At 46.3% G+C, this 24,124-nt stretch overlaps 1 protein-coding gene across 4 annotated transcripts; it reads right to left on the reverse strand.

Moving 5' to 3' along the window:
- Positions 1-8,630: 8,630 nt before the first annotated feature.
- Positions 8,631-23,581, reverse strand: SLITRK3 (SLIT and NTRK like family member 3). 4 transcript variants are annotated; one of them, XM_051781832.1, is made up of 6 exons: positions 22,963-23,581; positions 22,271-22,849; positions 18,261-21,333; positions 14,849-14,871; positions 11,038-11,106; positions 8,631-10,392 (listed from the first exon to the last, which is right to left on the reverse strand). In XM_051781832.1, exon 3 carries the CDS (start codon positions 21,313-21,315, stop codon positions 18,469-18,471), a length of 2,847 nt encoding a protein of 948 aa, XP_051637792.1. In that variant the 5' UTR covers positions 21,316-21,333; positions 22,271-22,849; positions 22,963-23,581; the 3' UTR covers positions 8,631-10,392; positions 11,038-11,106; positions 14,849-14,871; positions 18,261-18,468. The 4 variants fall into 4 exon arrangements, with proteins under 4 accessions (XP_051637792.1, XP_051637794.1, XP_051637790.1 ...); XM_051781834.1 differs by lacking the exon at positions 14,849-14,871; XM_051781830.1 differs by having other exon boundaries at positions 11,038-14,871.
- Positions 23,582-24,124: the final 543 nt, after the last annotated feature.

The raw sequence follows: 24,124 nt of genomic DNA on the forward strand, positions 1-24,124 counted from the left end.
AAACTTGGGCCAGCCAACAACTTGTACACAGTTATTGAGCATTTAAACACTACAAAAAGGACTCTATAGATTTTACATTAATATTATTTTCTTGAAAGCATTAATATTCTGGAATTTTGAGTCAATCAAGGTCCGCAGATTATAACTTAAACTCAGATAAAAGAATTAACAAATGTGGGAATTTTGCCTGAACTAAAGTTTTTTTTTTCTTCCCTATTTTGTGTATGATTATGCATTTTTCTGTTGAATACATGCCTTGAATCACAGCATATTTTTCTATTCTAGCTGCTAAAATATAACCTTCGTGATTGATGCAGCATCAGTCCTTATCATTCCCTCACTGGAATTTCTGATCCCACACAAATCCATGTCCTCTACTGAGATTTTTCCAACCCCGCAGCTGGGAAATTCTACTGAATAATACTGAATACTGTTACAAAAGGGACAAAACCAACTGAAACCTGACTTTTAGGACTGACTGCAAGCTTTTAAAAGGCAGCTCTGAATTTTTGATATTTTTATTTTTTTTTTTTGCCTGCATAACTTTTGTGAGTCTTTCACTTTTCATCAGCAACGTGCACAATCTGGCACGACGTGATAAAACGGGAAGCGAGTCCACCAGGAAATCATTTCAGGGCTTTTTTCTGAGTGTTGCAAACCCGCTTTAGTGGCTGCAAAGAAACTTATTTCGTTGAAAGGATCCTTCTTGCATCGTGTTTCTCTGAATGGCTCTGCAGCAGCCACAGCTTTGCTGGGCTCTGTGTGTCCACGGGGATGTGTCCGCACAAAACCACGTGAGGAGCCGTGCCCTGGGAAAGCAATGGGAAGAATTATATTGTGCTCATAACCCTCCCATTAAGGGGTTATTGTTTCTTAAATAAACATAAAAGCAAGCAATGGTTTGCATTTTTGTTCCTCTCGTTAAGGACGATTCTGCAATTTTTCAGTTTGGATTTGCTCGGAAAATATTCAAAATAACCCACATTATCCATAATCCCTTCCAGCCTAATTCCACTCAGTGTTTACTGATGATGCTAGCTGACATCCCCAGTAACTGAGGACTAAGTTTAGCCTCCAAACATGCATGTTGCATGCAGTTCTGTCAGGATTCCCTGCAGACATGGATCTGCCTTGACTGAGAGGGATGTAATTTGTTTGCTCCGGCCAAGACGAACACGCGGCTCCCACGGCACTGGGACAAAGCAGATCCTTTGTGGCAGAGCCTCCAGGCCATGGTGCAGATCCCTGTGTGCAGTGCTGCTGATCCCTGCCAGCCCTGTCCCCCTGCCTTGGCACTGCAGGTGCCCGTGCCAGCCCAGCCCTGCTCTTTGGCACCCAAAGGACACGCTGCTGCACAGATTTATTCCCCAGGGTGGAAAAAGGTGGGAGAGCTAATGCAGGGATAGCAGCCCAAATGCCAGTTGTACCCGAGGTGGGAGGGAATTTTCACCGTGGTTTCATTTTAGGTTGGAGAACAGGGATTTTTCATTGCACCTGAACACAATGCAGGCACCTCAAAACAGGTTAAAAAGTTAGATCCAAACCATTCTCCCCTGCTTGGTTTCTCCCTCCAGCTGGCAGCACAGTGGTTTGAACAACAACCCCCATCCTCTTCCTCACCATCTTTACTTGTGGATATTTCCCAGCATTTCTGAAGAGCCATCATGGCCTTGGTGTCATCAGTCCCTGCTTGGGTTTTTCTTCCCTGCTCCCCATTTCTGGTCCCACAGTTTTTCTGTATCTGGCTCTTGGAGACCAGTGTGTCCCCTTTAAAAAAAAATCTGACTAATTCCCAGCTTTCACATTATGCTTTCCATGCAATGATTTGTGCTTTGAAATAGGTGTTAGGACTGTTCTAATTGCACCCAAGGTGGGAGGGAATTTTCACCTCATTTCAGTTTCAGGCTGGAGATCAAGGATTTTCCGTTGTGCCTGAACACAGTGCAGGCACCTAAAAAAACAGGCTAAAAATCAGATCCAAGATATTCTTCCCTGTTTATTTCCTCCCTCCAGCTGGCAGCACATGGTTTGAATAGAAACCCCCATCCTCTTTCTCACCATCTTTACTGGTGGACATCTCCACCATGGCCTCAGTGCCCTGCTTGGGTTTCTCCTCCCTGCTCTCCATTTCTGTCCCCAGCTCTTGGAGACCAGTGTGTCCCCTTTAGAAAAAACCTGACTAACTCCCAGCTTTCACATTATGCTCTCCATGCACTGACTTGTGCTTTAAAATAGGTGTTAGCACTGTCTCATAGATCAGGAGAGGGAGACATGCAAAAACCACAGGGTTTTTCCGGCTGGCTGGTGTAGACTGAGTTCTCCAAAATTCAAATAACCCACCCCAGCTTGGCCAAGCTGCTCTACTGTGTTATTGTTTCCCTTCTTGCAAAACATCTTTATTCCTATTTGCAGCCTCAAAGTGATGAGCTATTGAGTGCTGGCAAGCCAGTGGCTGGAATAGTAAATAAATCTTCCATGCCACACTGCTGCCTCTGCAGCCAGAAAGCGAAGATGACACGTCTCTCATTACTTTGTGCTGTTCGTTGTATAATTTATGAATCTCCATGGCATGTGTTTTGAGTCGTAAATGTGATCTGCATCCGGGTTTGACATCAGGAATGCAAAGGACGGCTCCCAATAATGCTGCTCCTCGTTCACGGGCAGAGTTACAGTAAATAACACTTAATGTGAAATATGTAGTGCCACAGTCAACACGACAGTGGGCTGAGGTTGCTTCTGCTGAGGATGCTGAGACTACTGGCAATGAGGGAAGGAGCTCCAGCAAGGGCTGGGCACAAGGGTTCACAGGTTCTTTGCAGAATCCCTCCTCCTCGTTGTTGCTAAGGCAGCACTTAAGGTAAAACACTACAGTAAATTTGTTTTGATGCTTCTGTTACAATAAATTCTAAGAGCTCTGTCTAGATAAAATAATATCTGGTCTTCACTCCATTAAAACTACTGAGGAGCAGCTCCAGGTAATCCAAACCAATTGATCCACTGTAAATGTGGATGTATCTCATCCACTTTTAAATATGAGCACAATGTCTCCATCCAGGGCAATTTTTCACCAGGTTCAGAGACTGATGTCTGCATTCTCTCACTGCCTCACTAAACCCAACCAGGAGCACTAAGCAAGATGCAGATTTACTGTCAGGGTGCACTTGTGTATGGAAGTCTGTGGGATATCAACCACTGCAGGACGAAATGCTCTCTCTCCACAGGGAAAGTCTCAGCCAAGAGAAAAGCACAGCCAAGAGTCTCATCGGATTTCTGAGCTGTAGAAATCACAGAGATCAACTTTCACTCTCAAACCAGGAGTGAAATGTTATCTAATTTTGGAAAAATATTGTAGGTAAATTCTGCTTTAAATTACACTCACCTGAACTTATGGAAACTCAAGGGCTAATCTTGCACTTTCTGAATATACAGAATAAATTGTTCCTTGTGAGGGTGGGGAGGTCCTGGTACAGGTTGCCCAGAGAAGCTATGGCTGCCCCAGCCCTGGAAGTGTCCAAGGCCAGGTTGGACAGGGCTTGGAGCAACCTGGGCTAGTGGAAGGTGTCCCTGCCCATGGCAGGAGGGTAGAAAAAGAGGGTATTTAAGATCCCTTCCAACTCAAACCGTTCTGTGATTCTATTTTATGATTCCATGGTATTTCCTGAGGTCCATTGGGAATCTGCTCTACCCAGAGCTGTGCCAGTGCCCAGCAATGGTACTGTCTCTCTCATGCCACACAAGCTGTGGTCAGCAGAAAGTGAAAATACTTTTATGTGACCTTTCAAGTGCTGCTGGTTATTGTATTTCTCAGGTATTGCCCAGATCTTCCCCAGGGCCAACCTTTCCACAGAGGTTCTGTCAGTCAAAGGTTGGACCCAATGATCTTGGAGGGACTTTTCCAACCTTAATGATTCTGTGAACCAGTTTGAGAGGTACAAAACTTACTGGGATGATCCTCACAGCTCAGAGCTGAGCAGAGCTTCACAGTTTGGGACTTTCCTGAATATTCCACTTTTCTTTACTTGTTACAAGGTGCTGCAAAGTCAAGAATTGGAAACCAGCCCAAAAACAGAACCAGCTTTTCATCTGGAAGGCTTCAGGATCAAACATCTGTAAATCTCCAGTGCCTCCAAACAGGGGGCTGTTTAGGCTCTCTCCACAGCACCGGGAAACTTGGAAAACACGTTGCAGAGAATCCTAATTTGAAGTTTTTCTTGTGCCCTGATTAAGCTGTGAAAAGGAACAGGTGAATGTAAAGAGAGCCACCCACTGCAAGCACATTAATTATAGGTACTGCAAATCAGCCAATAATGAAGGTGAGACAGAAATCCAAGGCTTTAACAGCTTAACAATGCTCCTTCTTCTCTCGTTTACCCACAGCTGCAGGTGTGCACAGCACAGGCTTTGTCTTTGCAAGGCTAATTTGAGCATCCTGAGCCCGTGACATTGCCAGAAGTGCTCCTTTATCCATGAATATTATCCTGCCATACCTGTCCTATGCAACAGAGACTCTCAGCCCCCGTGCACATCTTGTTTCACGCACAAATAAACAGATGAAAACCTGTTTGTGTGCCCTCCTTCAAGGACCATTATGTTTTTCAGGACCATAGCTGTGGCACAAAAGCTAAAAAAAAAGTAAATATATCAATTAGGTCATCGAGACCATTCTCCTGATATTATGGTGACATTTCCCTGAGGATAAAAGAAAAAAAAAAAGGATGTGTTAAAGAGTCTAGCTTCAGAAAAAACATCTTACTCCTGGTGTTAACCAGTCCCAGCAGCCAAGGACCTGCCCATACACAGCTGAATGCTACAGGGCCAACTAAAGACACACATTTGGACTTTTTTCCTGTTCTTTTCATCATTAATCATTCAATTTTACTGTTAGTTTGTTAAACTGGATGCACAAAGTAGAACTTTCAGTTTTAGTGCCACATATCACTGGAAAAGCAAAATAGCTGCTATTTTCTCCAAGTTCTACTATTCCCAACCTTCCATTTGCCCAGAACTATCACTTTTAGTAATGACAAAGTGGCAGCAACAAAGATTATGAACTCAGTCATAGCTTATATTTGTAATGATATAATAAAGTGAGCAAACTCTTTGATATTGGTTCAAAAGGATTATTCATTCACAAGCTCCTGTTGGTTACACCCACATTTCTGGCAATGGAAACCCAGTTTATTAATTTTAGGCCCTTTGCCACCAATACTTGAGTTTTTCTTCCCTTCAGTACTTAATTCCTTTGTTAATCCTTAGGATCAGAGAATCCCAGAGTGGTTTGGGTTGGAAGGGACCTTAAAGATCATCCAGTTCCATCCCCTGCCATGGGCAGGGACACCTTCCACTAGCCCAGGTTGCTTCAAGCCCTGTCCAACCTGGCCTTGAACACTTCCAGGGATAAATTCTTTATTCTTTTCCTAAAATAATCAATTACTGAAGTGAGAGAACATATAATTTCTTTAAAGAAAAAACTGATACGGGTAGAAAAAATTTTTTGAGTCCAGAAAACAAAACCTTCATGTGCCTATGTTGGGGGTTTTTTCCAAAATACCAGAAAGATTAAAGATTCTTTTTTTCCCCCTACAGACAAAATTGACACAAATCGAAGCACATAAAAGTTAAGACATTTTTTCTAATAAAAAGGAAAAAAATTGCTCTATTTCTATAAATATAAAGGCTTGAAAAAAAAGTATTTTCTTCTAAATTGGTATTATTTTCAGAAAGCTTCTCTATGCTTCAAAAAGGAGTTTTCTCAAGATGAACTATGTGGGTTTTTTCTTAAAATGAAAACAATTTTGAAAAGGTTTTTGTTTGAAAAGGTTTTGTTTGTTGGTTTCAAGGAGTCACATCTTTTTCAGCTACCAAAAAATCATTAAAAAATCAGGTTGAGGATTTTGGTTTCAAATTTTCCGACTTTTTCAACGCAAAATTTTTGAAAATGAAAAATCTTCAGCAATTAAATCACTACTGGACTGTTCAGACCTTAATCCTAACACTGCCACAAAAATATCCAGATTTGTCAGTGATTTATTACCATAGCACAGTATTTCAATAAGTTAATAATTATTTTGATATGAATAATTGAACTTCTTATTTGTTTAATTTTTACTTCATCCTAAAATCCCTTCCTACAGAAAGAAATACCAGTAACATAATTTCTCCCTTTTTATACAAATGTAGAGTTCCATTAGAGTATCTGGACATTTAATAACACATTATACTCATAATATTTTTATGAGATAAGAAATTCTTACTGTCCTCCCCATGGAGATGGGAAATTGGGAACAGGACTTTAATTCCAGTTAAATTCTAATTAATTTTAAATATCTAAATGTTCAGATCCAACACAACCACCTAAAGCTCCAGGTAGGATCAGTGGGTGGCATAGACCTCTCCCAGGGAATGTTTTGTTCCCCTTAGGACACAAACCTCTTAAGATCACTTTCCCATATTCTACCTGGGAAACAAATTGCATCTGATTAAAGTAGGATGAGTCTGTACCAACAGGATTTACAGAGGGAAGAGGAGGGAAAACAAAGACTTTTCTGAGGACAAATTTGTGGGTGCCTCTCATACTCCAGACGAGACCTTGGTGGTCAGTGCCTGATTATTTGTTAATAAAATGCATTCTATAAAGCATTATCATTATTATTGTGGTGAAAATACCTCTCTTTGGTTTAAGCAGGATTTGGTGAAGGGATATTTCCTCAAGGATTTTTTTTGGCAGCCAAGGACAGGAGCAGGGTTTTAGGCGGATGTAGAAGCTCGTGCAGGACTTGAACAGGAGCCTGAGAAACCCTTGTCCTTGTGAATCAACAGCCCATCCATGGGCCAGGAGATACTGGTGGCACCAGAGGTCATCACACAGCAATGATTTCAGCTCTTTGCACTCCCAGGGGATAGAAAACCACCCCCTGGGTGAAAAGGGTGATGACACACAGGGGGAAGAAGCCCAAGAACTGTGCTGGGCCGGTGCCAGCTCACAGGAGCTGAGAAGTTGGGCTGATTCATCTTCATTTTTAAACTTACTTAAAGAAATATTAGTGGCTGCTTAGAAAGCCTTCCAGAGGAACACCAGCAGGTACCAAACCTCTTTGAGTAACCTCATCAGAGGGGGTGACTGCTGTGCTGAGGGCAGTGGAGCTGCAACCATTTAGACCAGGGGAGCCTTAGGCACCTACAGGGCTTTAGGGCATCTAATTTCTTTGGCTGTCTACCTACAGCATCAACTTGGTTTGTACATCTGATCCTAAAATCCACTTCAACATAAAAAAAAACGGCAAAATTCAACTTTACAGAAGGCAGGGTCGATTTCTTGTTTCTTTAGAGCAGCAGTGCAAGCCCAGGTGCACCAAAGATTAAATTCATCCTGCGAGGAAGAGGTTGCCACAGAGCATAAGATTTGCAAACCTCATCACTCCTTTCCTGGCTTCAGTTTGTGGGTTTCCTGTGTGAATGGCTGCTCCCCTGAGGACACAGACATCCAGGCATCTTCTTGAACAAGTGACATCAGACAAACTTATTTCCCAAAGTCTCCGGATGCTCAGCAAAGCAGTGGCTCTCTGAGCTTTGTGATTCACTCTGCTCAAATCCTGATGCTTCTTGCTAAAAGGAGAAATTAGCCATTTGAGGATGATATTTCTGTGTGTGCCCCAGAGACACTGCATTCAAGTGCTTAGCCTGACATTAGGCCTGCATGAGTTAATTAAAAAATAATCATTTTTTCTGCTCCTCTTCTGGTTGCCTTCACTCAGGCAAATATGCTGAAATCACAAAACCAGCAAAAGGATTGCTTTAGCTAGAAGATACTATATGAATTCAGCATATTTTCTGCATAGAAATATGACATTTGTATGGAAATGACCTATTTTCTTGAACAGACAGCTATATATCACAGAGAGTTTCACTGTAACATTTATGCAAAAGAGATTGGGAAGCACTTTCCCATAAGGTGCTTATTTCCTCCAGATGAAATAATAAGGCAAAGCATAATCAAGAAGCTTAGAAGAAATATTTCCCTCAATGTCATATGTTTCGAGCCACTGGGTATTTGTTTTGATTTCCGTGATATTCCGTGTTTGTTTGTCTTCTGCCTTAAAGGAAGCAAAGGGCTCAGAAAGGAATAATCCATTCTCCCTCTTTCCTTTTCTAATCACATTACAGTTTGCAGGAGATGGCAGATTGGCAGCCTGACAGATCCACACTGCCCTAATGACCATGACAGCCCTGGCCTGGTCACTGGTGGAGGCCCAGGGACATTTCTGTGCAGCAGCAGCAGCAGTATGATGCAGAGGGAGCCGGGAACGGGCTTTGCCGCTCGGGAGCCAAAATCCTCCTGACAAATCCACGTTACCATGACCTACATTTATCCCAGCACAACACATGTGGCAATTCAGCAATCGGCCACCATTCTGGGCAGACAGCTTAAGGAATGCTGACAGAGATCATTACTTTGCAGCTTTTCCCTTCAGCTGCAGAATTATGGTGTGTGTTATTCCAGGGGCTGAGCTGCTTCCAGCTCCAGTGGGGGCAAAACTCAGGGTAACGACCAGCAACACAAAATCAAACCCGATGCCAACACATCACATCGACAGAGAGGTGCTATAGCCATAGAACACATAACTAGTAAGTCATTTTTAGGCTGCTTTTATTACAAAATTTCAATTTGAATTAATAGTTGCACAGCTACAAGATTGTTTTTATGCCAACGCTGAATGAAACTCTCTGACCTGATTCAACCCCACCGAAGACAAGTGCAAAATTCACCCTGCTATGAATGGGTTTCCAGCTGAGAGATCCTTTGAGCTTATCATGAATTAAGGTATAGCTTGTTCTGATGATGAATTGAAATGATTTAAAATCAATTATAACATAAAAGACATCCCAAACTAGATGTTCACTGAGCTGAGATTCTTGATTTACAGCCCAACATCCTGCCCCTAAATGGAAATCCATACATCACTGAGTCAATGTAATCAGACTTCAGATAACTTACTTTAGAGCAGAAAATTCATCTTTTTTTTCCTCTGTTCAAGCCATTAGCATTAGCTGGGCATTAACAGCAACCAGAATAACTATCAGTGCAGACATTTCACCATCAAAAATCCATGAGCATAACAGAGACTTCCAAACAGTCAACAACCCACTTTTTTTGCCTACAAAACCAGCCCTGAGTCATTTTGGCCACCACTTTATGTCACAAATGTAGAACCGCTGTGGAGCAGATAATGATTTACTCTGAGCCCTCTGGAAGAGTCAAAACCTTCCAGGCTTGTGCTCAGCCACAAGTACCACTTCTTTCTAAAGAGAAAAGAAAACTTAGGACACTTGTGCCAATGTGATATTAATGGAAGTTGTGTTTTAAAGAAAAAGGACACACCGTTGAATTGTGACTTCCCATAGTTGCATGACTATTTATATAGAGAAATATAAATTCATATAAATGTATACATATCTATAGATACACATATAATACATTTTAGGCATATACATACATACATATATACACACGGTGCTATATACACATACACAGATTTGTATATACATATATATAAATATATATATATACACACAAATGCACACACAGCTTGCTTTTTAGCTAGCAAGAGTTATAAATTCTCCCTCCCCCACAGAGCCAAGATGATCCCAGCTGCCTCTGCTGAACACCCCACGGTTGCCTCTCCATCCCAAATTAAATATAATCCTCATTATTCTGCTGCTCTGGTTCCTGAGAAACTTGGCAACCTTTCGGAACGACTCGAGATGCAGCAATTCCTCCTGCCTTGCCTCTACTAACCTATTCTAGGAGATGCAATATGCTGCTAAGATTAAGTGTCCAAAATGCTAATATGTCTGAGAAGTGCTTCCACTGACCTACATTGGGAATGTAGGTCGTAAAGTGGCTATTTTTAGCTTCGTTACCAAAATGCCCATATTTTAATAACAGTCCAAAGCAAGCCATGCTCCTGAACCCCCCAGACCTTTCCAGCAATCTGATCCTACACTGTAACAGTGCATTCATGGGTACACACTTAGACACACACACAGCACATGTGTACACATTGTACAAACCCAGTGTCAGCATCTCCATAACACACGTCCCTGTTCCAGAAGAAGTAACGACATGGGAGGCAGTTACTCCTCCTTTGAGCTGTCAGCAACTAATTTTAGGAGCATCTCCACTTTCTCCCTGAAGTGTAGCTGTTAGGGATCCATCTGCCCAGGGATTTGTGCTCTGAAGGCTGTGACAGGCTTTGGTTGGCTCGGAGGGGCTGGCAGAGCACGGGGCCCGTCACACCACCGGGGCCAACCTCGGGGGGCTGCTACAGAGCCGAGGGCCAGGTGGGCAATCCAGTCGGTACAGAGGGAAGTCTTGAGGTGCAATACACCACTCTACAGAAAAACCCAACAGAGAGAACCACATTTTCAGTTGGCCCCCGCTCCGGGCACGTGGGTGATGTGCAAACAGAGGGGGCAGAGCTTGTCGTGGGCCAAAGGGATGTCTGAGCATGCAGAGGGGTCAAAGCTGAGAATGCCAAAGACCTGGAGGCTGGTTGAGAAATTGGGCCAAAGGCAGGAAAAATAGGGGTTTATGAGATATTTGTTTACCTGCTCTAAGGAGTTTTCAACAAGATTTTCCTGCTGTTATTGACTGTCTCCACCCCAGCAAGAGGCACTTGGCTTTCAGGTGCCCTTGGCACTGTCAGCCTTGGCACAGTTCCCACCTGTCACAGCTTAACCCACCTCCCAGCAATGCCACTGTCATTCCTTCCATCAGCATTCCTGGCTGTAGTGTCACAGCCCCTCAGTGCTGACAGGAACAATATATATATTTATATATATATAAATTAGATACATCCACAATTCTTACTTTATTGGTTTAAAAGTGAAGGGGAGAATTAACCATGGATTAAATGAGGACTCTTTGCCTTAATCAGTGCCTTTACTCCTCCTCAGGGCTGCAGAACAAGGAGCCCATAGCTGTGATTTGCCCTTTCTTTGAAGGAAACACTGACGTAAACTGGATCTAAAAAATACCTTTACTTGCCATATTTCTTTGCTTGTCAATACTATCCACTTTCCAAAGCAGCCAGGGGTTTTGGGTCACTGCAAGAAAACATAACAGAAGTGATGCCACAAGAAATTGCTCTCCAATTAAGAAGAATGCATTAGCTACACATCTATTTCAGCAGTGCTTTGAGGACAACTGATCAGATGTGCCCTTGCAGGGCAGTTTAATGGCACCAGAGAAACTCTGGATGAGTTTTCTAAAGAAAACAGAGACAAAATTTTAAACTCCCAGCTTTTTAAAAGCTCATTTTTCACCAAAATGCTACAACATGATTTTTTTAAGTGCTCCCTGTGCTCACTGGGCCAGTCCCTCCAGTGGTGCAGCACCCCAGGGACGGGATTTCTCAGGGTGGAGCAGATCAGCTGGACAAATCCAAACCTGGAATCTCACTAGTGGGAATTTCTTACACCTCCCTTTGAGTCAGACTGTCCTGGGCACTCTCAGGACACGGTAGAGTGAATGCATATCAGCTCTACTGAGTGGCAATTCCTGCACTCTTTTGAGCATAACTCCTTCATTCTCTGAAGAAAATAAAAAGAATTAAATTTAAAAATCCTATTAGAAAGTATAGTTTGGTGAGAATTTTCACACTTTGCAATATTTCCCTCTCTCCAGTCATACTCAGAATAAAATCAAACCAAACAATCACAGAACAAAAAAAAAACCCAAAAGCAAACAAACCATTAATTAACTTTGATTTGCAAAACCAAAGCCTCCAAAGCTCAGTGACAGACTTTGGTTAAAGGGTTAAACAATAACAGACATTTTATATATATATGAAATAACTTAGAGACCAAGTACAAAACCAAAGGTTTTTGTAGCTTTCTAGAAAACTCATCTCAGTTTAGGACAGTCTTTTGTGACAGACTCAGTTTTAAACAATTTTGGTCTGAAAAAGTATCAACCAACACATTCCTGCAGTTCTTTAACATGTAAACCAGGTACTGTCTCTGGAAAAGCAAAGTAAAGCTGAGGAAAGCAAGAAAAAGCTCCATAAAAATCCCATAACAGTATATTAATGCCACTGTAACATCTGCAGAAAGTCATTAACTTCAGATGAGATGGTCCCTGCAGGATAAAGGCTCCCAAACATTTCCTCTGCTTTTTTTTGGCCGTTTGGTTGGTTTTTTTAGGGTTACTGTGGCAGGATTCCCCCCTTGGCAATGGTGCCAGGTGCCACCATCAGCAGCAGGGATGGCAGTGCCATCAGAAGCAGCAGCACATCTCAGGTCTCTTCCATTCCAATAGTGATTTATCACAGTTCAGGAGCTCCTGTTTGGAATCATTCAATCCCTCCTGGAAAATCTGATTGCTGCAGAGAACCTCCCTCCCTGGCATCACGCTACAACAAGGTGCCAAATTGCTGTGCCACGTGCCATGGGCAGGATATTCCTCCCCAGCTAGTGGCACTTGTTTGAATTCCCAGGTACTGAGAGATTCAACCCTTGGCTAGCCTAAAATATTTCTTCAGGATTCATAGAATATACAGGATATCTCTGAGAGATTTAGAAAATTCTGGTGGAGAAATAAAGACGTTAGAAAAAGCAAACGGACATTAAAGATTCAGTGTATGACATGAGTGAGTTATTCATATTTTATGTTGTGCTATGCCCTCTATTTGTACCTATTCTTTTTAAGGCACCCAACAGCTCAGTATATCATGTACATCTTCATGATGCCTAAAAATAACCCCACACTTCAGATGAGCATCCTTAGCATTCAAAAATATAATGGTTGATGCAACATCCACCCTGCAGAGACTGCCCAGTGTGAACGTGGGACAGAGCATTCCTACAGCAATGCCAGTGGCTCTGCTCCTTTGAGCCTTTTCCTGTCATTTTTCCCCCAAAATGATCTGTCTGACATTATTCTGAAAAACACAATAATGACCAATTTAACAGAAAATGCCACCACAGGGGAGTGTTTCCAGATACAGTCCCAGTGATCAAAGATAACCCACAAGTTTCACCTCCTGGGTGAACCCCGTGTGTAGCAAAGCAAATGCTTTCCTCAGAAACACCCCAAACTGCCCCAAACAACCTCAACAAAAAAGAGAATTACATAATTTTACAACTGGGAAACTATAAGGATCAAGGAAAAGACATTTTAAGAATAATTCCCTGAAACACAGTTGTCAGTGCCTGTTAATTATACAATCATAGAATGGCCTGGGTTGGTATAGTTAATATTCTTGCTTTAAAAGAGAAAGATAATACTAATAAAGTATTTCCAAACAATTTGCAATTGTTACATTAATAATCTTCTTGGCTAGTTGGTTGCCAATGACATTAGGCCTAAACTAATTTGTCTTGATGCAAATATTCTTATTTTAGAATCAAAAGCATTAATTTGTGAGTGAGGTCAATCAGAAATATTACTAAATGGATACAAACCCATTTTCTCTGTACCATGACTCATTTTATTCTGAAATAGTCACAGGGAGCACTTGTCTCAACATACTTGAATCCACTTAATATATGTTGTAATTTTCTGAGATCAGATTTTGCTCCTCATTCAAGTCTTTTGACTAAATCTGAGCATAATGTGGTGTTTCAACACTTGCTCCAAGGGAGCAGAATTGGGCCTCCAGTCCATACCCACTCAAGGGTTTGTTCCAAGCACATTCCAATTCTTCCACTAGCTCAAACAGGTTTCAAACTGGGGCATAGCTACACCTGCCCAATCAAAACAGCAATATTTCAAGAATTGGAAAAAGGAGATGTATTTCCACTCACATCAGCATCAAAAAATAGCAATTTTTGTACAAAAAGCTACCGTGAAACTCCATATTGTGTGGATTTCCATTTCTTCCACAGAGTACAACTGTGTTGTACTGTATAACCCATTCATAAATCCATCCCTACATAAATTCACTGTGAAACCCAGCTATGAGGAAGCCAGATTTAGAATCGGGCCTTGGAAAACTCAGAAAATAAGAATATGCTACGCACAGCAGCCTGATTTCCAAGTGTACATAAATCCACATTGTAAAAGCAAGTGCCTTTGGAAGAAGTGCAAGCCTGGAACAAGTTCCCACCTAAGTGGCTGGAGCTCTGCCAAAAGTCGTACCCTGTGGTTGAGTGATGTAGCTGAGCAATGAACTCCCCCACTTACAGCCAAATTCTACACAGTTTTTTTTCATGTGAACATTTCTGTTCAACCTAAACCCAAATCATCAGGTCTCCTTCCTCTGAAGGAGGTACTCGAACCAAGTGGAAGCAGCACAGAGCTCATGGAGTGCTGCTGGCACACCTGAGTTCTCCAGAAAGGTGCAGCACTGCAGACTGACATTTTGTAGAGACCTTTTTTCTCCTGCTGCTGGAAAAGTTCACAGAGAGAACATAAGTTGAACGAAAACACACATTTCTAGCTTAAAACCGAATCAGCCATGCTCAAAAGTGGTTTTGTCTGGAAAGGCCTCTGACAAAACCTTGAGCTACCACAGCTTAACTCATATTCACTGAATGTCATAACAAATGAGCTTCTCACTCTCAATACTCATCTAACCAGAGCAGTTCAGGTCCTATCTTCCTGCAACAGGCATTGGATTGCTTCCCAAAATTCAAATTATTATTCATACTGTAACAATGAACATCTTTCTCTCACTGTTGATACACTCAAGAGATCCATGAAGCAATTTCCAAGTAAATTTTTTAACCCAGGGCACAGTGTGACAGTGACATCAATGACAATATCCAGAAACTAAAAAAGAGCACCAATAATTGAGCACCATCCTTTCCACTTCCCTGTGTGCAGCTGTTATTGACTGGGACTTACCTGGCCTTGCTGTTCTTTTCCACCTGTAGGAAGAATTTCAATATAGTCAATGAGTGAATAGACCAAACATGCTGAAAACTTTGCTACCAGCACCCCCACAGGCTGAACTGCTCAAGCCAACACCAGGTACTTGTACAACAATGAAATAAGCTAAAAAAATATTTATTTAAAATAGTATCCCATGAAACAGCTCTAATGTAACTGCAGATCACTTTGACTTTATTTGATTCCTTCCCAGTATCATGAATGCTACCAAGAATACTGCTGATAATGATATAATTAGCATTAATACTCCCTAATAATTAGGTGTAACCCAGGTAAAGAGTCACCTATCACAGATCAGAGATGATGGATCCATTTTAGTTTCCTGCAGTGGAAAGCACTGCTGCCACCCACTCAGCCTCAGCTCAACACAATGAAACAGCAAAATAAGAGTCATCAAAACACCCTTTAGACATCACACTTAAATATTGTCAACAATTCCAAAGCGAATTATCCCTTTAAACATTGTCAACACTTCCAGATTGAATTGTCCCTTAAATATTGTCAACACTTCCAGAGCAATTCATCCCCAAATCATCTCAGTACACAAGGAAAAGGAAGTTTCCTACGCAAGGAAAGAAAAATAACTCAACATAAGCCAAAAATTATCTCTTTTAATACAAAATTCCATTCTCATAGAACAAATTTATTTTCCACTGAATAAATAGATCTGCTCACCGTCCACGGGTGAGATTACTGCCTATAGTTATGTTGAAATTCTCTTGCCTTTCTGCAGTTTAATTAAAATATAAACATTATTTGCAACCGGCTTTACTCTATTTGGATACAAGTATGAACACTTGGGGGTTTGGTGACATTGCCAAATGTTTACAGCACCACTCTCACTGGGGGTTGTACTTTAACCTGATTTATACAGCTCCACATTACTTTGCATGTAGGCTCATGGATGTAATTCTTACAATTATGATGAGGAGGATCTGGCCTTTGCACTTGCATGTTTCACACCTTTAGCACGTGCATGCTCTTCTACTATCCATTAAAAATAAAAAAACAAACAACAAAACAAACAACAAAGCAAACGAATGAACCAACCCCAAGGGATTAGAGCTGAAGGCAGCAGTGAGAAAACACGGTATCAACTCAACAGAAGAAATTCAAATGGGTGACATTTTTACTAATGTAGTGGAGGTGATGCTGGGTTTACAGACGTTGGGAGCTGTCCCTGTGTCTCCAGACACCCACAGCTACTACCATGACTCTCCGAGACAGATGAATGCAAAAAGCCTACAAGGAGCATCCTGGTTGGAGCTGTAAATAGCAACACGGGGGGAAAGGGGGGGGGGAACAAGTATTAATGGGTTTATCTCTGTTAAAACACATTGTGCGGGGTGGAACCGAGCTGTTCCCCAGAGGGAGGAGGGCGGATGGTCGGGAGAGTGACCTTGGGGCGGGGAGGTGACAAATCCCGGTCCCCTCAGGACAGCGGCAGGAGCGCTCCGGGCAGCACCTTTGGAGCTCAGCGGGCGAATAACCTCCACACACCTGGATACATCACCCTGACCGCTGCTCAGACAAATTATATTTATGGATAGATCGGGGATTTCTGTATAAAAGTCGCTATTTGAAGAACTTCGGGGCGGCGCAGGCCGTGCCCCGCCCCGGTATAAGGCGCCCGGGGGTACATTCAGCGGGGCGGGCGGGGGGCAGGAGAGGGGTGGGGAGCGGGTCGGGACCGGGAGCGGGGTCGGGATGCAGGAGCGGCTCCAGAGGCGGCTCCAGGAGCGGGTCCGTGCGCGCTCCCGCCGCAGCGCTGGAGCGCCGGTGCCACCTGGCGGCCGCGCGGGGCCGCGCACCGCGCCCGTCCCGGGGCCGGCGGGGACACGACACCGGCGGGGACACGGTGGGGACAACGCGGACAACACACCAACGGGGACAAGATACCAACCGGGACCTGCCCCCCGGGGGCAGGGAAATCCGATCGTCTTTGGTCTCGCTCCGCTTGCGGCGGGAGCGGGGAGAGGTGCCTTTCCAGATCGCATCACCCCGTTCCAAACTGGAAATGCGGTTTAATTCACCCCCTCTCCTGCGCATTTTGACTGCTCGCCCCGCACGGACTGCGGCTGCGAGCGCCGGGGGCACCCCAGAGAAGCCTCGGTGCCTCCAGCAGGCCGGGAGCCAGCGCTCCGGCGGGATGCGCTCCCAATTTTCCCGGTATTTTTAACTATCAGCAGAGCACAGCAGGGATACAGATCGCAAATCGGATTTGTGACAGTCTCGGGTGGTATCTTGGCAAGAGACGCTGTACAGGGGTTTTTTTTCTCTGTTAACATCACAGTGCATCGAACTGTTATTAATAAAATAGCGTTCAAGGTTATGGGAGGGAAGGAAATCTCCGTGGGGGAAGCTGAAGTTTCAGGTTCAAGCTTTGTATTCCTATATATATATATATATTTGGGGTTGTATATATATATATATATATATATATGCATTGTTTTTCAAAACGTTTTATTAGGAAAGCTATACCAGACGCATCACTGTACAATGATTAAACATTACCTTTACAATTTATATTCACTTGAAATTACAGAATAAATATATGCACATTGTTGTACCTTTGTGTGTGTGTTTGTGTGCGTGTATGTGTGCATGAGAGAAAACATTAAAAGTGCTTCCTACAAAGCTGTTAGTGAGAGGTGCCCAGTAGCTTCTTTTTTTTTTTTTCCCTTTTTCTGTATATTTGCATGTTGCTTTTATTAGGAAAGTGCGGATGTCCTCCAAAAAACCATGGCGTCATGATGAAGTGTCACTGAGCATCCCCTAGGTGTGTGCGCCACGTGGTGACATCCTTTGGGCTGCTCGGCTCCGGGGAGGGGGGGTTTCCCCCAGCCCACGGGATTCCCCCCGCGGCCCCCGGGCCCCGCTGCCGCCCTGCGCCGGGGGGCCGGGCTGGCGGGGGGGTGCGGGGAGGGTGAGGGTGAGTGTGCGTGCGAGGGAGGGAGAGAGACAAGAGTGAGACATTCGAGCAAGACCCTCCCCTCCCTTCCCTCTTGCAGTTTCCAGGCATGCAGCAAACTGCGCTCGTTTGCTTCTTTGCATTTTTTTTTCTTTTAAATAAATGTACAGAATCTGTGCCATGATGGGCAAGAAGAAAGCAAGCCACAAAATGCCATCTTCCCTCCCCCTCCCCTCCAAGGGAAAATATCAAGGAAGTTTACTCGCAACGGAGAAAAAAAAAGTAAAAAAAAAAAAAAAAAGCCAACAAACAAAACAAACGACAAGAATAAAGAAAATAAAAGAAAAAGGATAAAGGAAAAGAAAAAAGAGAGAGAGACACACACATAGAATTTACTTAATCAGGATCAATACAAAGATCCCCCATAATAATAATATAATAATAATAATAATATACCTTTATGACATGGCACAGTCAAAGTCTCAGTTTCAGTATAAAAAATAATGATTGATTAACATCTGCTGGCAAAAGTCTGCGAAGGCACTTCGTCGATTACTGATCTGAGAAGGGCCCTGCCCCGCAGCGCGCACATCTGGCGGGGCAGAGCGCACAGCTGTATCCTCTGCCCGCGGGCGGCGGGGCCGGGCGGGCGGCGGGGCGGCGGTCAGAACCGGTACGTGGTCTTCTCCAGGACTTCGAGGTAATCCGGCTTGGTTTGGAGTTTGGCCCTTAACTCGAGGTATTCGCTTGTGGGGGTTTGGTGGTCCGGGAAGCCCTTGCCGGCCGCGAAGAGGAGCGTCTCCTTCAGCCTGGCGTCCTGCTGCAGGTCCGGGTATTGCATGCCGGGGGGGTGGACGTGCAGTTCCTTCAGCTTGGGCACGGTGCCGTACAGGCAGTCCACGAAGCCCACGGCGCAGGGCGGCGGGCGGTCGCGGTCCCGCGGGGCTCCCCCCGCCGCCGCCGCCGCCGCCCCGAGCGCGCCCGCCGCCAGCCCTCCGCCCGCGGGGTGCTGGGGGTGCACGGCCACGATGGTGTTGAGCTGCGAGCTGGACACGGCCAGGCTCCACTCCTGCTCCTTCTCCAGCAAGGTGCGGTAGCAGCTGCCGGGCTCCGGCGCGGCGGCGGGGGCGGCGGGGTGGGCGAAGCCGCGCTCGCCGCCGCCCCGCAGCAGCTCGGCCGCCTCCCCTCCACCTCCACCTCCACCGCCGCCGCCGCCGGCCGCCGCCTCCTCCTCCTCCCGCGGCTTGTAGATGGGGTTGTTGCACATCTGGGTCACCGGGTGCGGGATGTAGTCGTAGACGTGGCCCGCCGGGGGCGCCTTCTCCGGGGACCGCTCGCCGGTGCCCCCCCCGCCGCCGCCGCCGCCGCCGCCGCCACCCTCGGGAAAGAGCCTCGGGCAGCGCAGCGGCACCGCGCCCAGGTCCGCCGCCTCCGCCCGCGGGCCGCGGAACGGCAGCTTCCTCCGGCGGCGCCGCAGCACGAAGGCGAAGAGCCCGGCGGCCACCAGCACGGCGGAGAAGAAGAGGACGAGCAGGCTGAGGATGAGCACGGACAGCGGCACGGCGGCGGCGGCCGCGGCCGGGGGCAGCTCGTAGGCGGCCGCGCCGGTGGCCGCGGGCGGCGGAGGGGCGGCGGGGGGCGAGGCGGCGGCGGCGGCGGGGCGCAGGGCGGCGGGGCACAGCGCGGCCAGCTCCAGGGAGCGCAGGTCACGGCGGGCCAGCGGCTCGGGGCTGGCGCACAGCACCTCGCCCACCACGCTGACCGAGCTGAGCGCCTCCAGCCACTGCTTGAGCGGCACCAGCTCGCAGGTGCAGTCCCAGGGGTTGAGCTTCAGGTCGATCTGCACGATGGCGTGCAGGTGCTCCAGCACCCCGGCCACCGGCAGCGCCAGGAAGTGGTTGTTGCGCAGGTTGAGGCGCGCCAGGGAGGTGCCGGCGAAGGCGTCGGTGGGCAGCGTGCGGAGCAGGTTGTCGTTGAGGAAGAGGAGCTTCAGGTTGGGCATGAGGCTGAAGGCCGCCGGCTGGATTTCCCTGATCAGGTTGTACTCGAAGTACAGGTAATGCAAACTCTGCAGGCCCCGGAACATGCCCGGGGTGAGCCGCTCGATGTCGTTCCCGTTCAGGTACAGGCTCTTGAGGTTGGGCAGGTTGATGAACGCCCCGTCCTGCACGTAGGAGATCCGGTTGTTCCCCAGGTGTAAGAGATCCAAGGAGGAAAAATTCCAGAAATCGGAGCGGTAGATTTTCTGGATCAAATTCCCGCTCAGGTACAACTTCTTGGCGTTCAAGGGCCTGGGCAGGAGCTCGGAGATGTTGTGGAACCCTCGCTCCTTGCAGTTGACCGTCAGGCCCAGGTCGTTGATGTGCAAACTACAAGAGCAGCCGGTGGGGCAGATGATGGGGATGGGGGGCCGGGTCTGGTAAGCAGCCACGGGGGGTTGGTTGGGCCCGGGGTACAGGCCGCGGGGGGTCGGGGGAGGCCGGGGCGCCCTGGGCTGCTTGGTGGGCTTGGGCTGCTTGTTGGACGTTTTGTACTCAACAGAGGAGGCGGTGAAATGGAAGGAGGACAGCATGGAGGAAGGCTTCGTAGGCCACGCGTTCTCCTTGCTGGACGACAGCTGAGGGATGCCCAGGCTGGCTTCCACCTCGGAGTCGGACAGCATGGGACACAGCTTGCTTCTCTTGATCTCCCTCAGGTCCTTCCCGTGGAAGTGGAAGGGGGTCTCGCAGGTGATGTCCCCCACCAGAGCAGTGTAGGGGATGCGCTCCAACCAGCTCTTCAGCTGCACGATCTCACACGTACAGTTCCACGGGTTCTCCTCCAGCTGGATCTCCATCAGGCTCCTGCCAATGTGGTCCAACATCCCGCGGTATGAAAGGACTTTTAGCCGGTTCCCGCGCAAGTCCAAGTGGGTTAAGGACACAGACTTAAATAAATTGGTGGGAAGCATGGGGATGAGATTGTCATTTAGGATAAGGACCCTCAATTTACTTAGGTTTCGAAATGCCCCGCTTTCAATCCGTTTAATGACATTGTAATCTGCCTGCAGATATTCCAGACTTTCCAAACCCAGGAAAGTGTCGTTCCTGAAAATGTCCAATTTGTTTTCGTGCAAATACAACCTCTTCAGAACTCGGAGCCCATTAAAAGCCCCCGTCTGAATGTCCTGCAGTGCATTGTTCCCAAGGTTAATAGACACAGCATTGTTCAAGTGAAGAAAACTGTTGGTGTACAATTTCCTCATGGAATTCCTCTGCAGATAAAGTTTAAAAGGTCTCGACCACGACTCTGTTATCTGACTAATATTTATAAATCCTTTGTTGTCACAATGTATATGGAAAAGGCTCTCCTTCACTTCACAGTAACATGGATCAAAGCAGGGCTCATCCAGTTCCTCCGAGTCCTCTATCAAGGGGATAGGTGTAGTCCATGCTAGAGCAATTGTGCTTAGAAGAATTATCCACAACATCCTTCCTTTATGAAGTGTCTCTGCCGTGGAAGGTTTCATCATTTGTTGGTGTTTACAAAACTGCAACGGGAAGAAAAATGCAGATTTCAGTACTTCTGCCCCGCTCCTTTTATTTAAGCCCCTACCTGCCAGACTCGTGTTAGGCTCTTGGAAAGTTCAGCAATTGTTGGGCACACGTTCACAACCAACTCCAGGGGTGTGGGATGGGCGAGCCTTGCCCTGATTTATACTTAAGAGATGGTAGACGGTTCCATCACGCGATAGCAGCCTCCCTTCTCCCCCTCCCCGTGGTAAATGCCACCTATAAAGAGGACGGCACATGCAGCCCCACACAGCAACACGAGCACACACAGGATGGACGTGTTGCATCTCTACATGATTTCCACCGTAGGACCAGCGTTTGGAACTCCACAGATCTCACACTCGGGTGCTTTGTAGCCATCACAGCCCGCATTGGCTACGGGGGGGGAAAACACCAGTGGGCAGATTTCTCCGGTGTCGCACTCCATCCTTCCTCCATGCAAACTCCCAAAGTTATTGAGCCTCAACCCTCGAACCCCTCTCCCTCCCGGCTCAATATATTCCACACATAAGTTCAGAGGAGTGTGCAGGGTTTGCTGATGTCCCTGGCAGAACGGATCCCCTCAGAAATCCCCACAGTATCTTTACCGGAGTAAATGGTTAACAGCCCTGATTCGAAAGGGAAGCTTCCCCTCGCAAATGCGCCGGTGAATTAATGCAACTGGTATATTATCAGATAAATACACACCACATATTAGTCATTTTAGCTGATTAAAGCGTTTAGAGATGATTAATCTTTCTAAAGCACATGCCCATGCGATCAGCAGATCTAAAGGGAAGTGACAGCTAAAGAGGCACCTAGGATTGAAACGCTCAGCCTGCCTTGGATTAGGGCATTTTGTGCCCCCAGGACCAAGCAGGAGACCCGGTTAAAAAGCTGAAAGTGGAAGAAAAAAAAAAATACCTTGACACTTACCAGCCGGTAAATTTGCTATCCTACTATATACGTTCCCGAATGAAGACACCATTCTTCTCCAATCAGATGAAAATAATGCTGCACTAATGAGATGCAGCTCCTTCAACATATGGTTTCACCCTTCCTTTCACCAGATATTTTAAATGTATGGGCACAGAGGAACGCTAAGGATGGTAATAATAACGGTGGTGATGCAGCCTTCCTTGAATCCCTGAAATGCCCATTAGAATCATTCGGAGCGATCGTTGCTTTTAGTCTTAATCTCTCAATGGAAAAGGTCCTTTTTGCCTTCCTCGTGCAAGAACTAGAAAAATTTGCCCCCCATCCACAAACTTAAGAGCAGAAAGATGCATTTAGGGGAGAGAAATGCCAGAGGAACAGAAATCCTTAGGATCAACTTGCAAATGAAACCCTCCCCTGTGGGAAAGAGGAGATGGTTGAAAGCACGAAAAGAGAAATACCCTCTGCAATTAAAACCAGCATCTAATTGGGGAGAAGGGAGAGAGATGAGAGCTATATTGCAGTATCAGTCTCTCTGTCTCCTTTGCAAAATATTAAGTTCTTTCTCTTCTGCAAGGGCTGTAATAAAAATAAAAAAATAAATAAAGAGGATTATTATATCTTCTTTTTGGAAGAGGGGGGTGTCTTTGACCCTAGGCGGAAACAAAAGGATCCAGAAAGGTTGTACTTACCGGTTTGCAGGAGAGATTTTAGCACATCGTTACAATAGAAAAAAAGCAAAAGAGGGAAAGGGGGGGAAAAAAAAAGCTCGAGTTTAAAGATTGCTGGTTTCTCTCTGCCTCTCCCTCTCTGTGGCTCTCTCTCCCTCTCTCTCTACTCCTGCTGAAGCTGAGGCAAAAGGAAAAAAAAAAAAAAGGCAGGAAAAAAAAAAAAAAAAAAGAAGCAAGCCTGAAACGTGCTGGGAATGCAATGAGCCCCTCAATGATCTTCTTTAGGATGCAGAGCTGCTGTTTGGCACACTCAATGGAGGAGGGAGGAGAGGGGCTGCTGCAGGCTCCAGCGCCGCCGCCGCCGCCTTCTCCGGGCAGCGGCAGCGCGGAGCGGGAGGCTGGGGCGCGGCGGAGCGCGGGCTGCGCTCCCTCCCCGTGTGCGGGTGTGTGTGTGCGGTGTGTGCGGGGCGGGTGTGTGTGTGTGTGTGTGTGTGGTGCTGTTGTTGCCCTGGATCAGGCTTTTCCACGTCATGAAAATGAGCTTCAAGAAGGGGAACAAATGAAGGGGGCGCGCTTGGCTCCAGGTCGGGGGCGCGCATTTGGGAAGCCCTGACTATACAGTTTTTTTGGGTGTTTTTTTTTTTTTTTTTTTTTGCCTTGCCTTTTTTTCTTTTTTTTTTTTTTTTTTAAAGAGAGAAGGAGGGGGCTGGTGGTTGGCGGAGAGGAAGGGAAGTGGGAAACGGGCAGATGGGGGAGGGAAAAGCCTAAGAAGAATCAGAGAGGAAAAAGACGCTGGGATGGGGCAGAATTTGCACCCCCCCTTCCTAAAAAAAAAAAAAAAAATACAGGAGGAAAAAAAAGGAAAAAAAAAAAAGCCTAAGTCTGGAGGAAATCAAAGCTGCTCTGACTACGAGTGCCAGCGGAGGGCTGCGGCGGGGAGCAGCCCGGGGGTCCCGGTCCGGCCGCCCCGCTCTCCCCGCCGCCAGCTCATCCTCCTCTCGGTCCTGCTGCCTTTCCTTCCGTCCCGGGGCCGCTCTCGCCCCGCAGCCTCGCCACGATCCAGCCGCTTCCCGCAAAGCCAAACCCCTCGGGGGAGAGACCCGGCACCTCCTGCATCCTCCCGCCCGGCGCGGGCTGTGCGCGGGGGCGGAGGGGCCGCGCCCGCGGAGGACGGAGCGGTGCC

Source organism: Manacus candei, unplaced genomic scaffold (assembly GCF_025592945.1).
Source record: "Manacus candei isolate 608988 ecotype Guabito, Panama unplaced genomic scaffold, ASM2559294v1 h1tg000015l, whole genome shotgun sequence".
NCBI classification, from domain to species: domain Eukaryota; kingdom Metazoa; phylum Chordata; class Aves; order Passeriformes; family Pipridae; genus Manacus; species Manacus candei.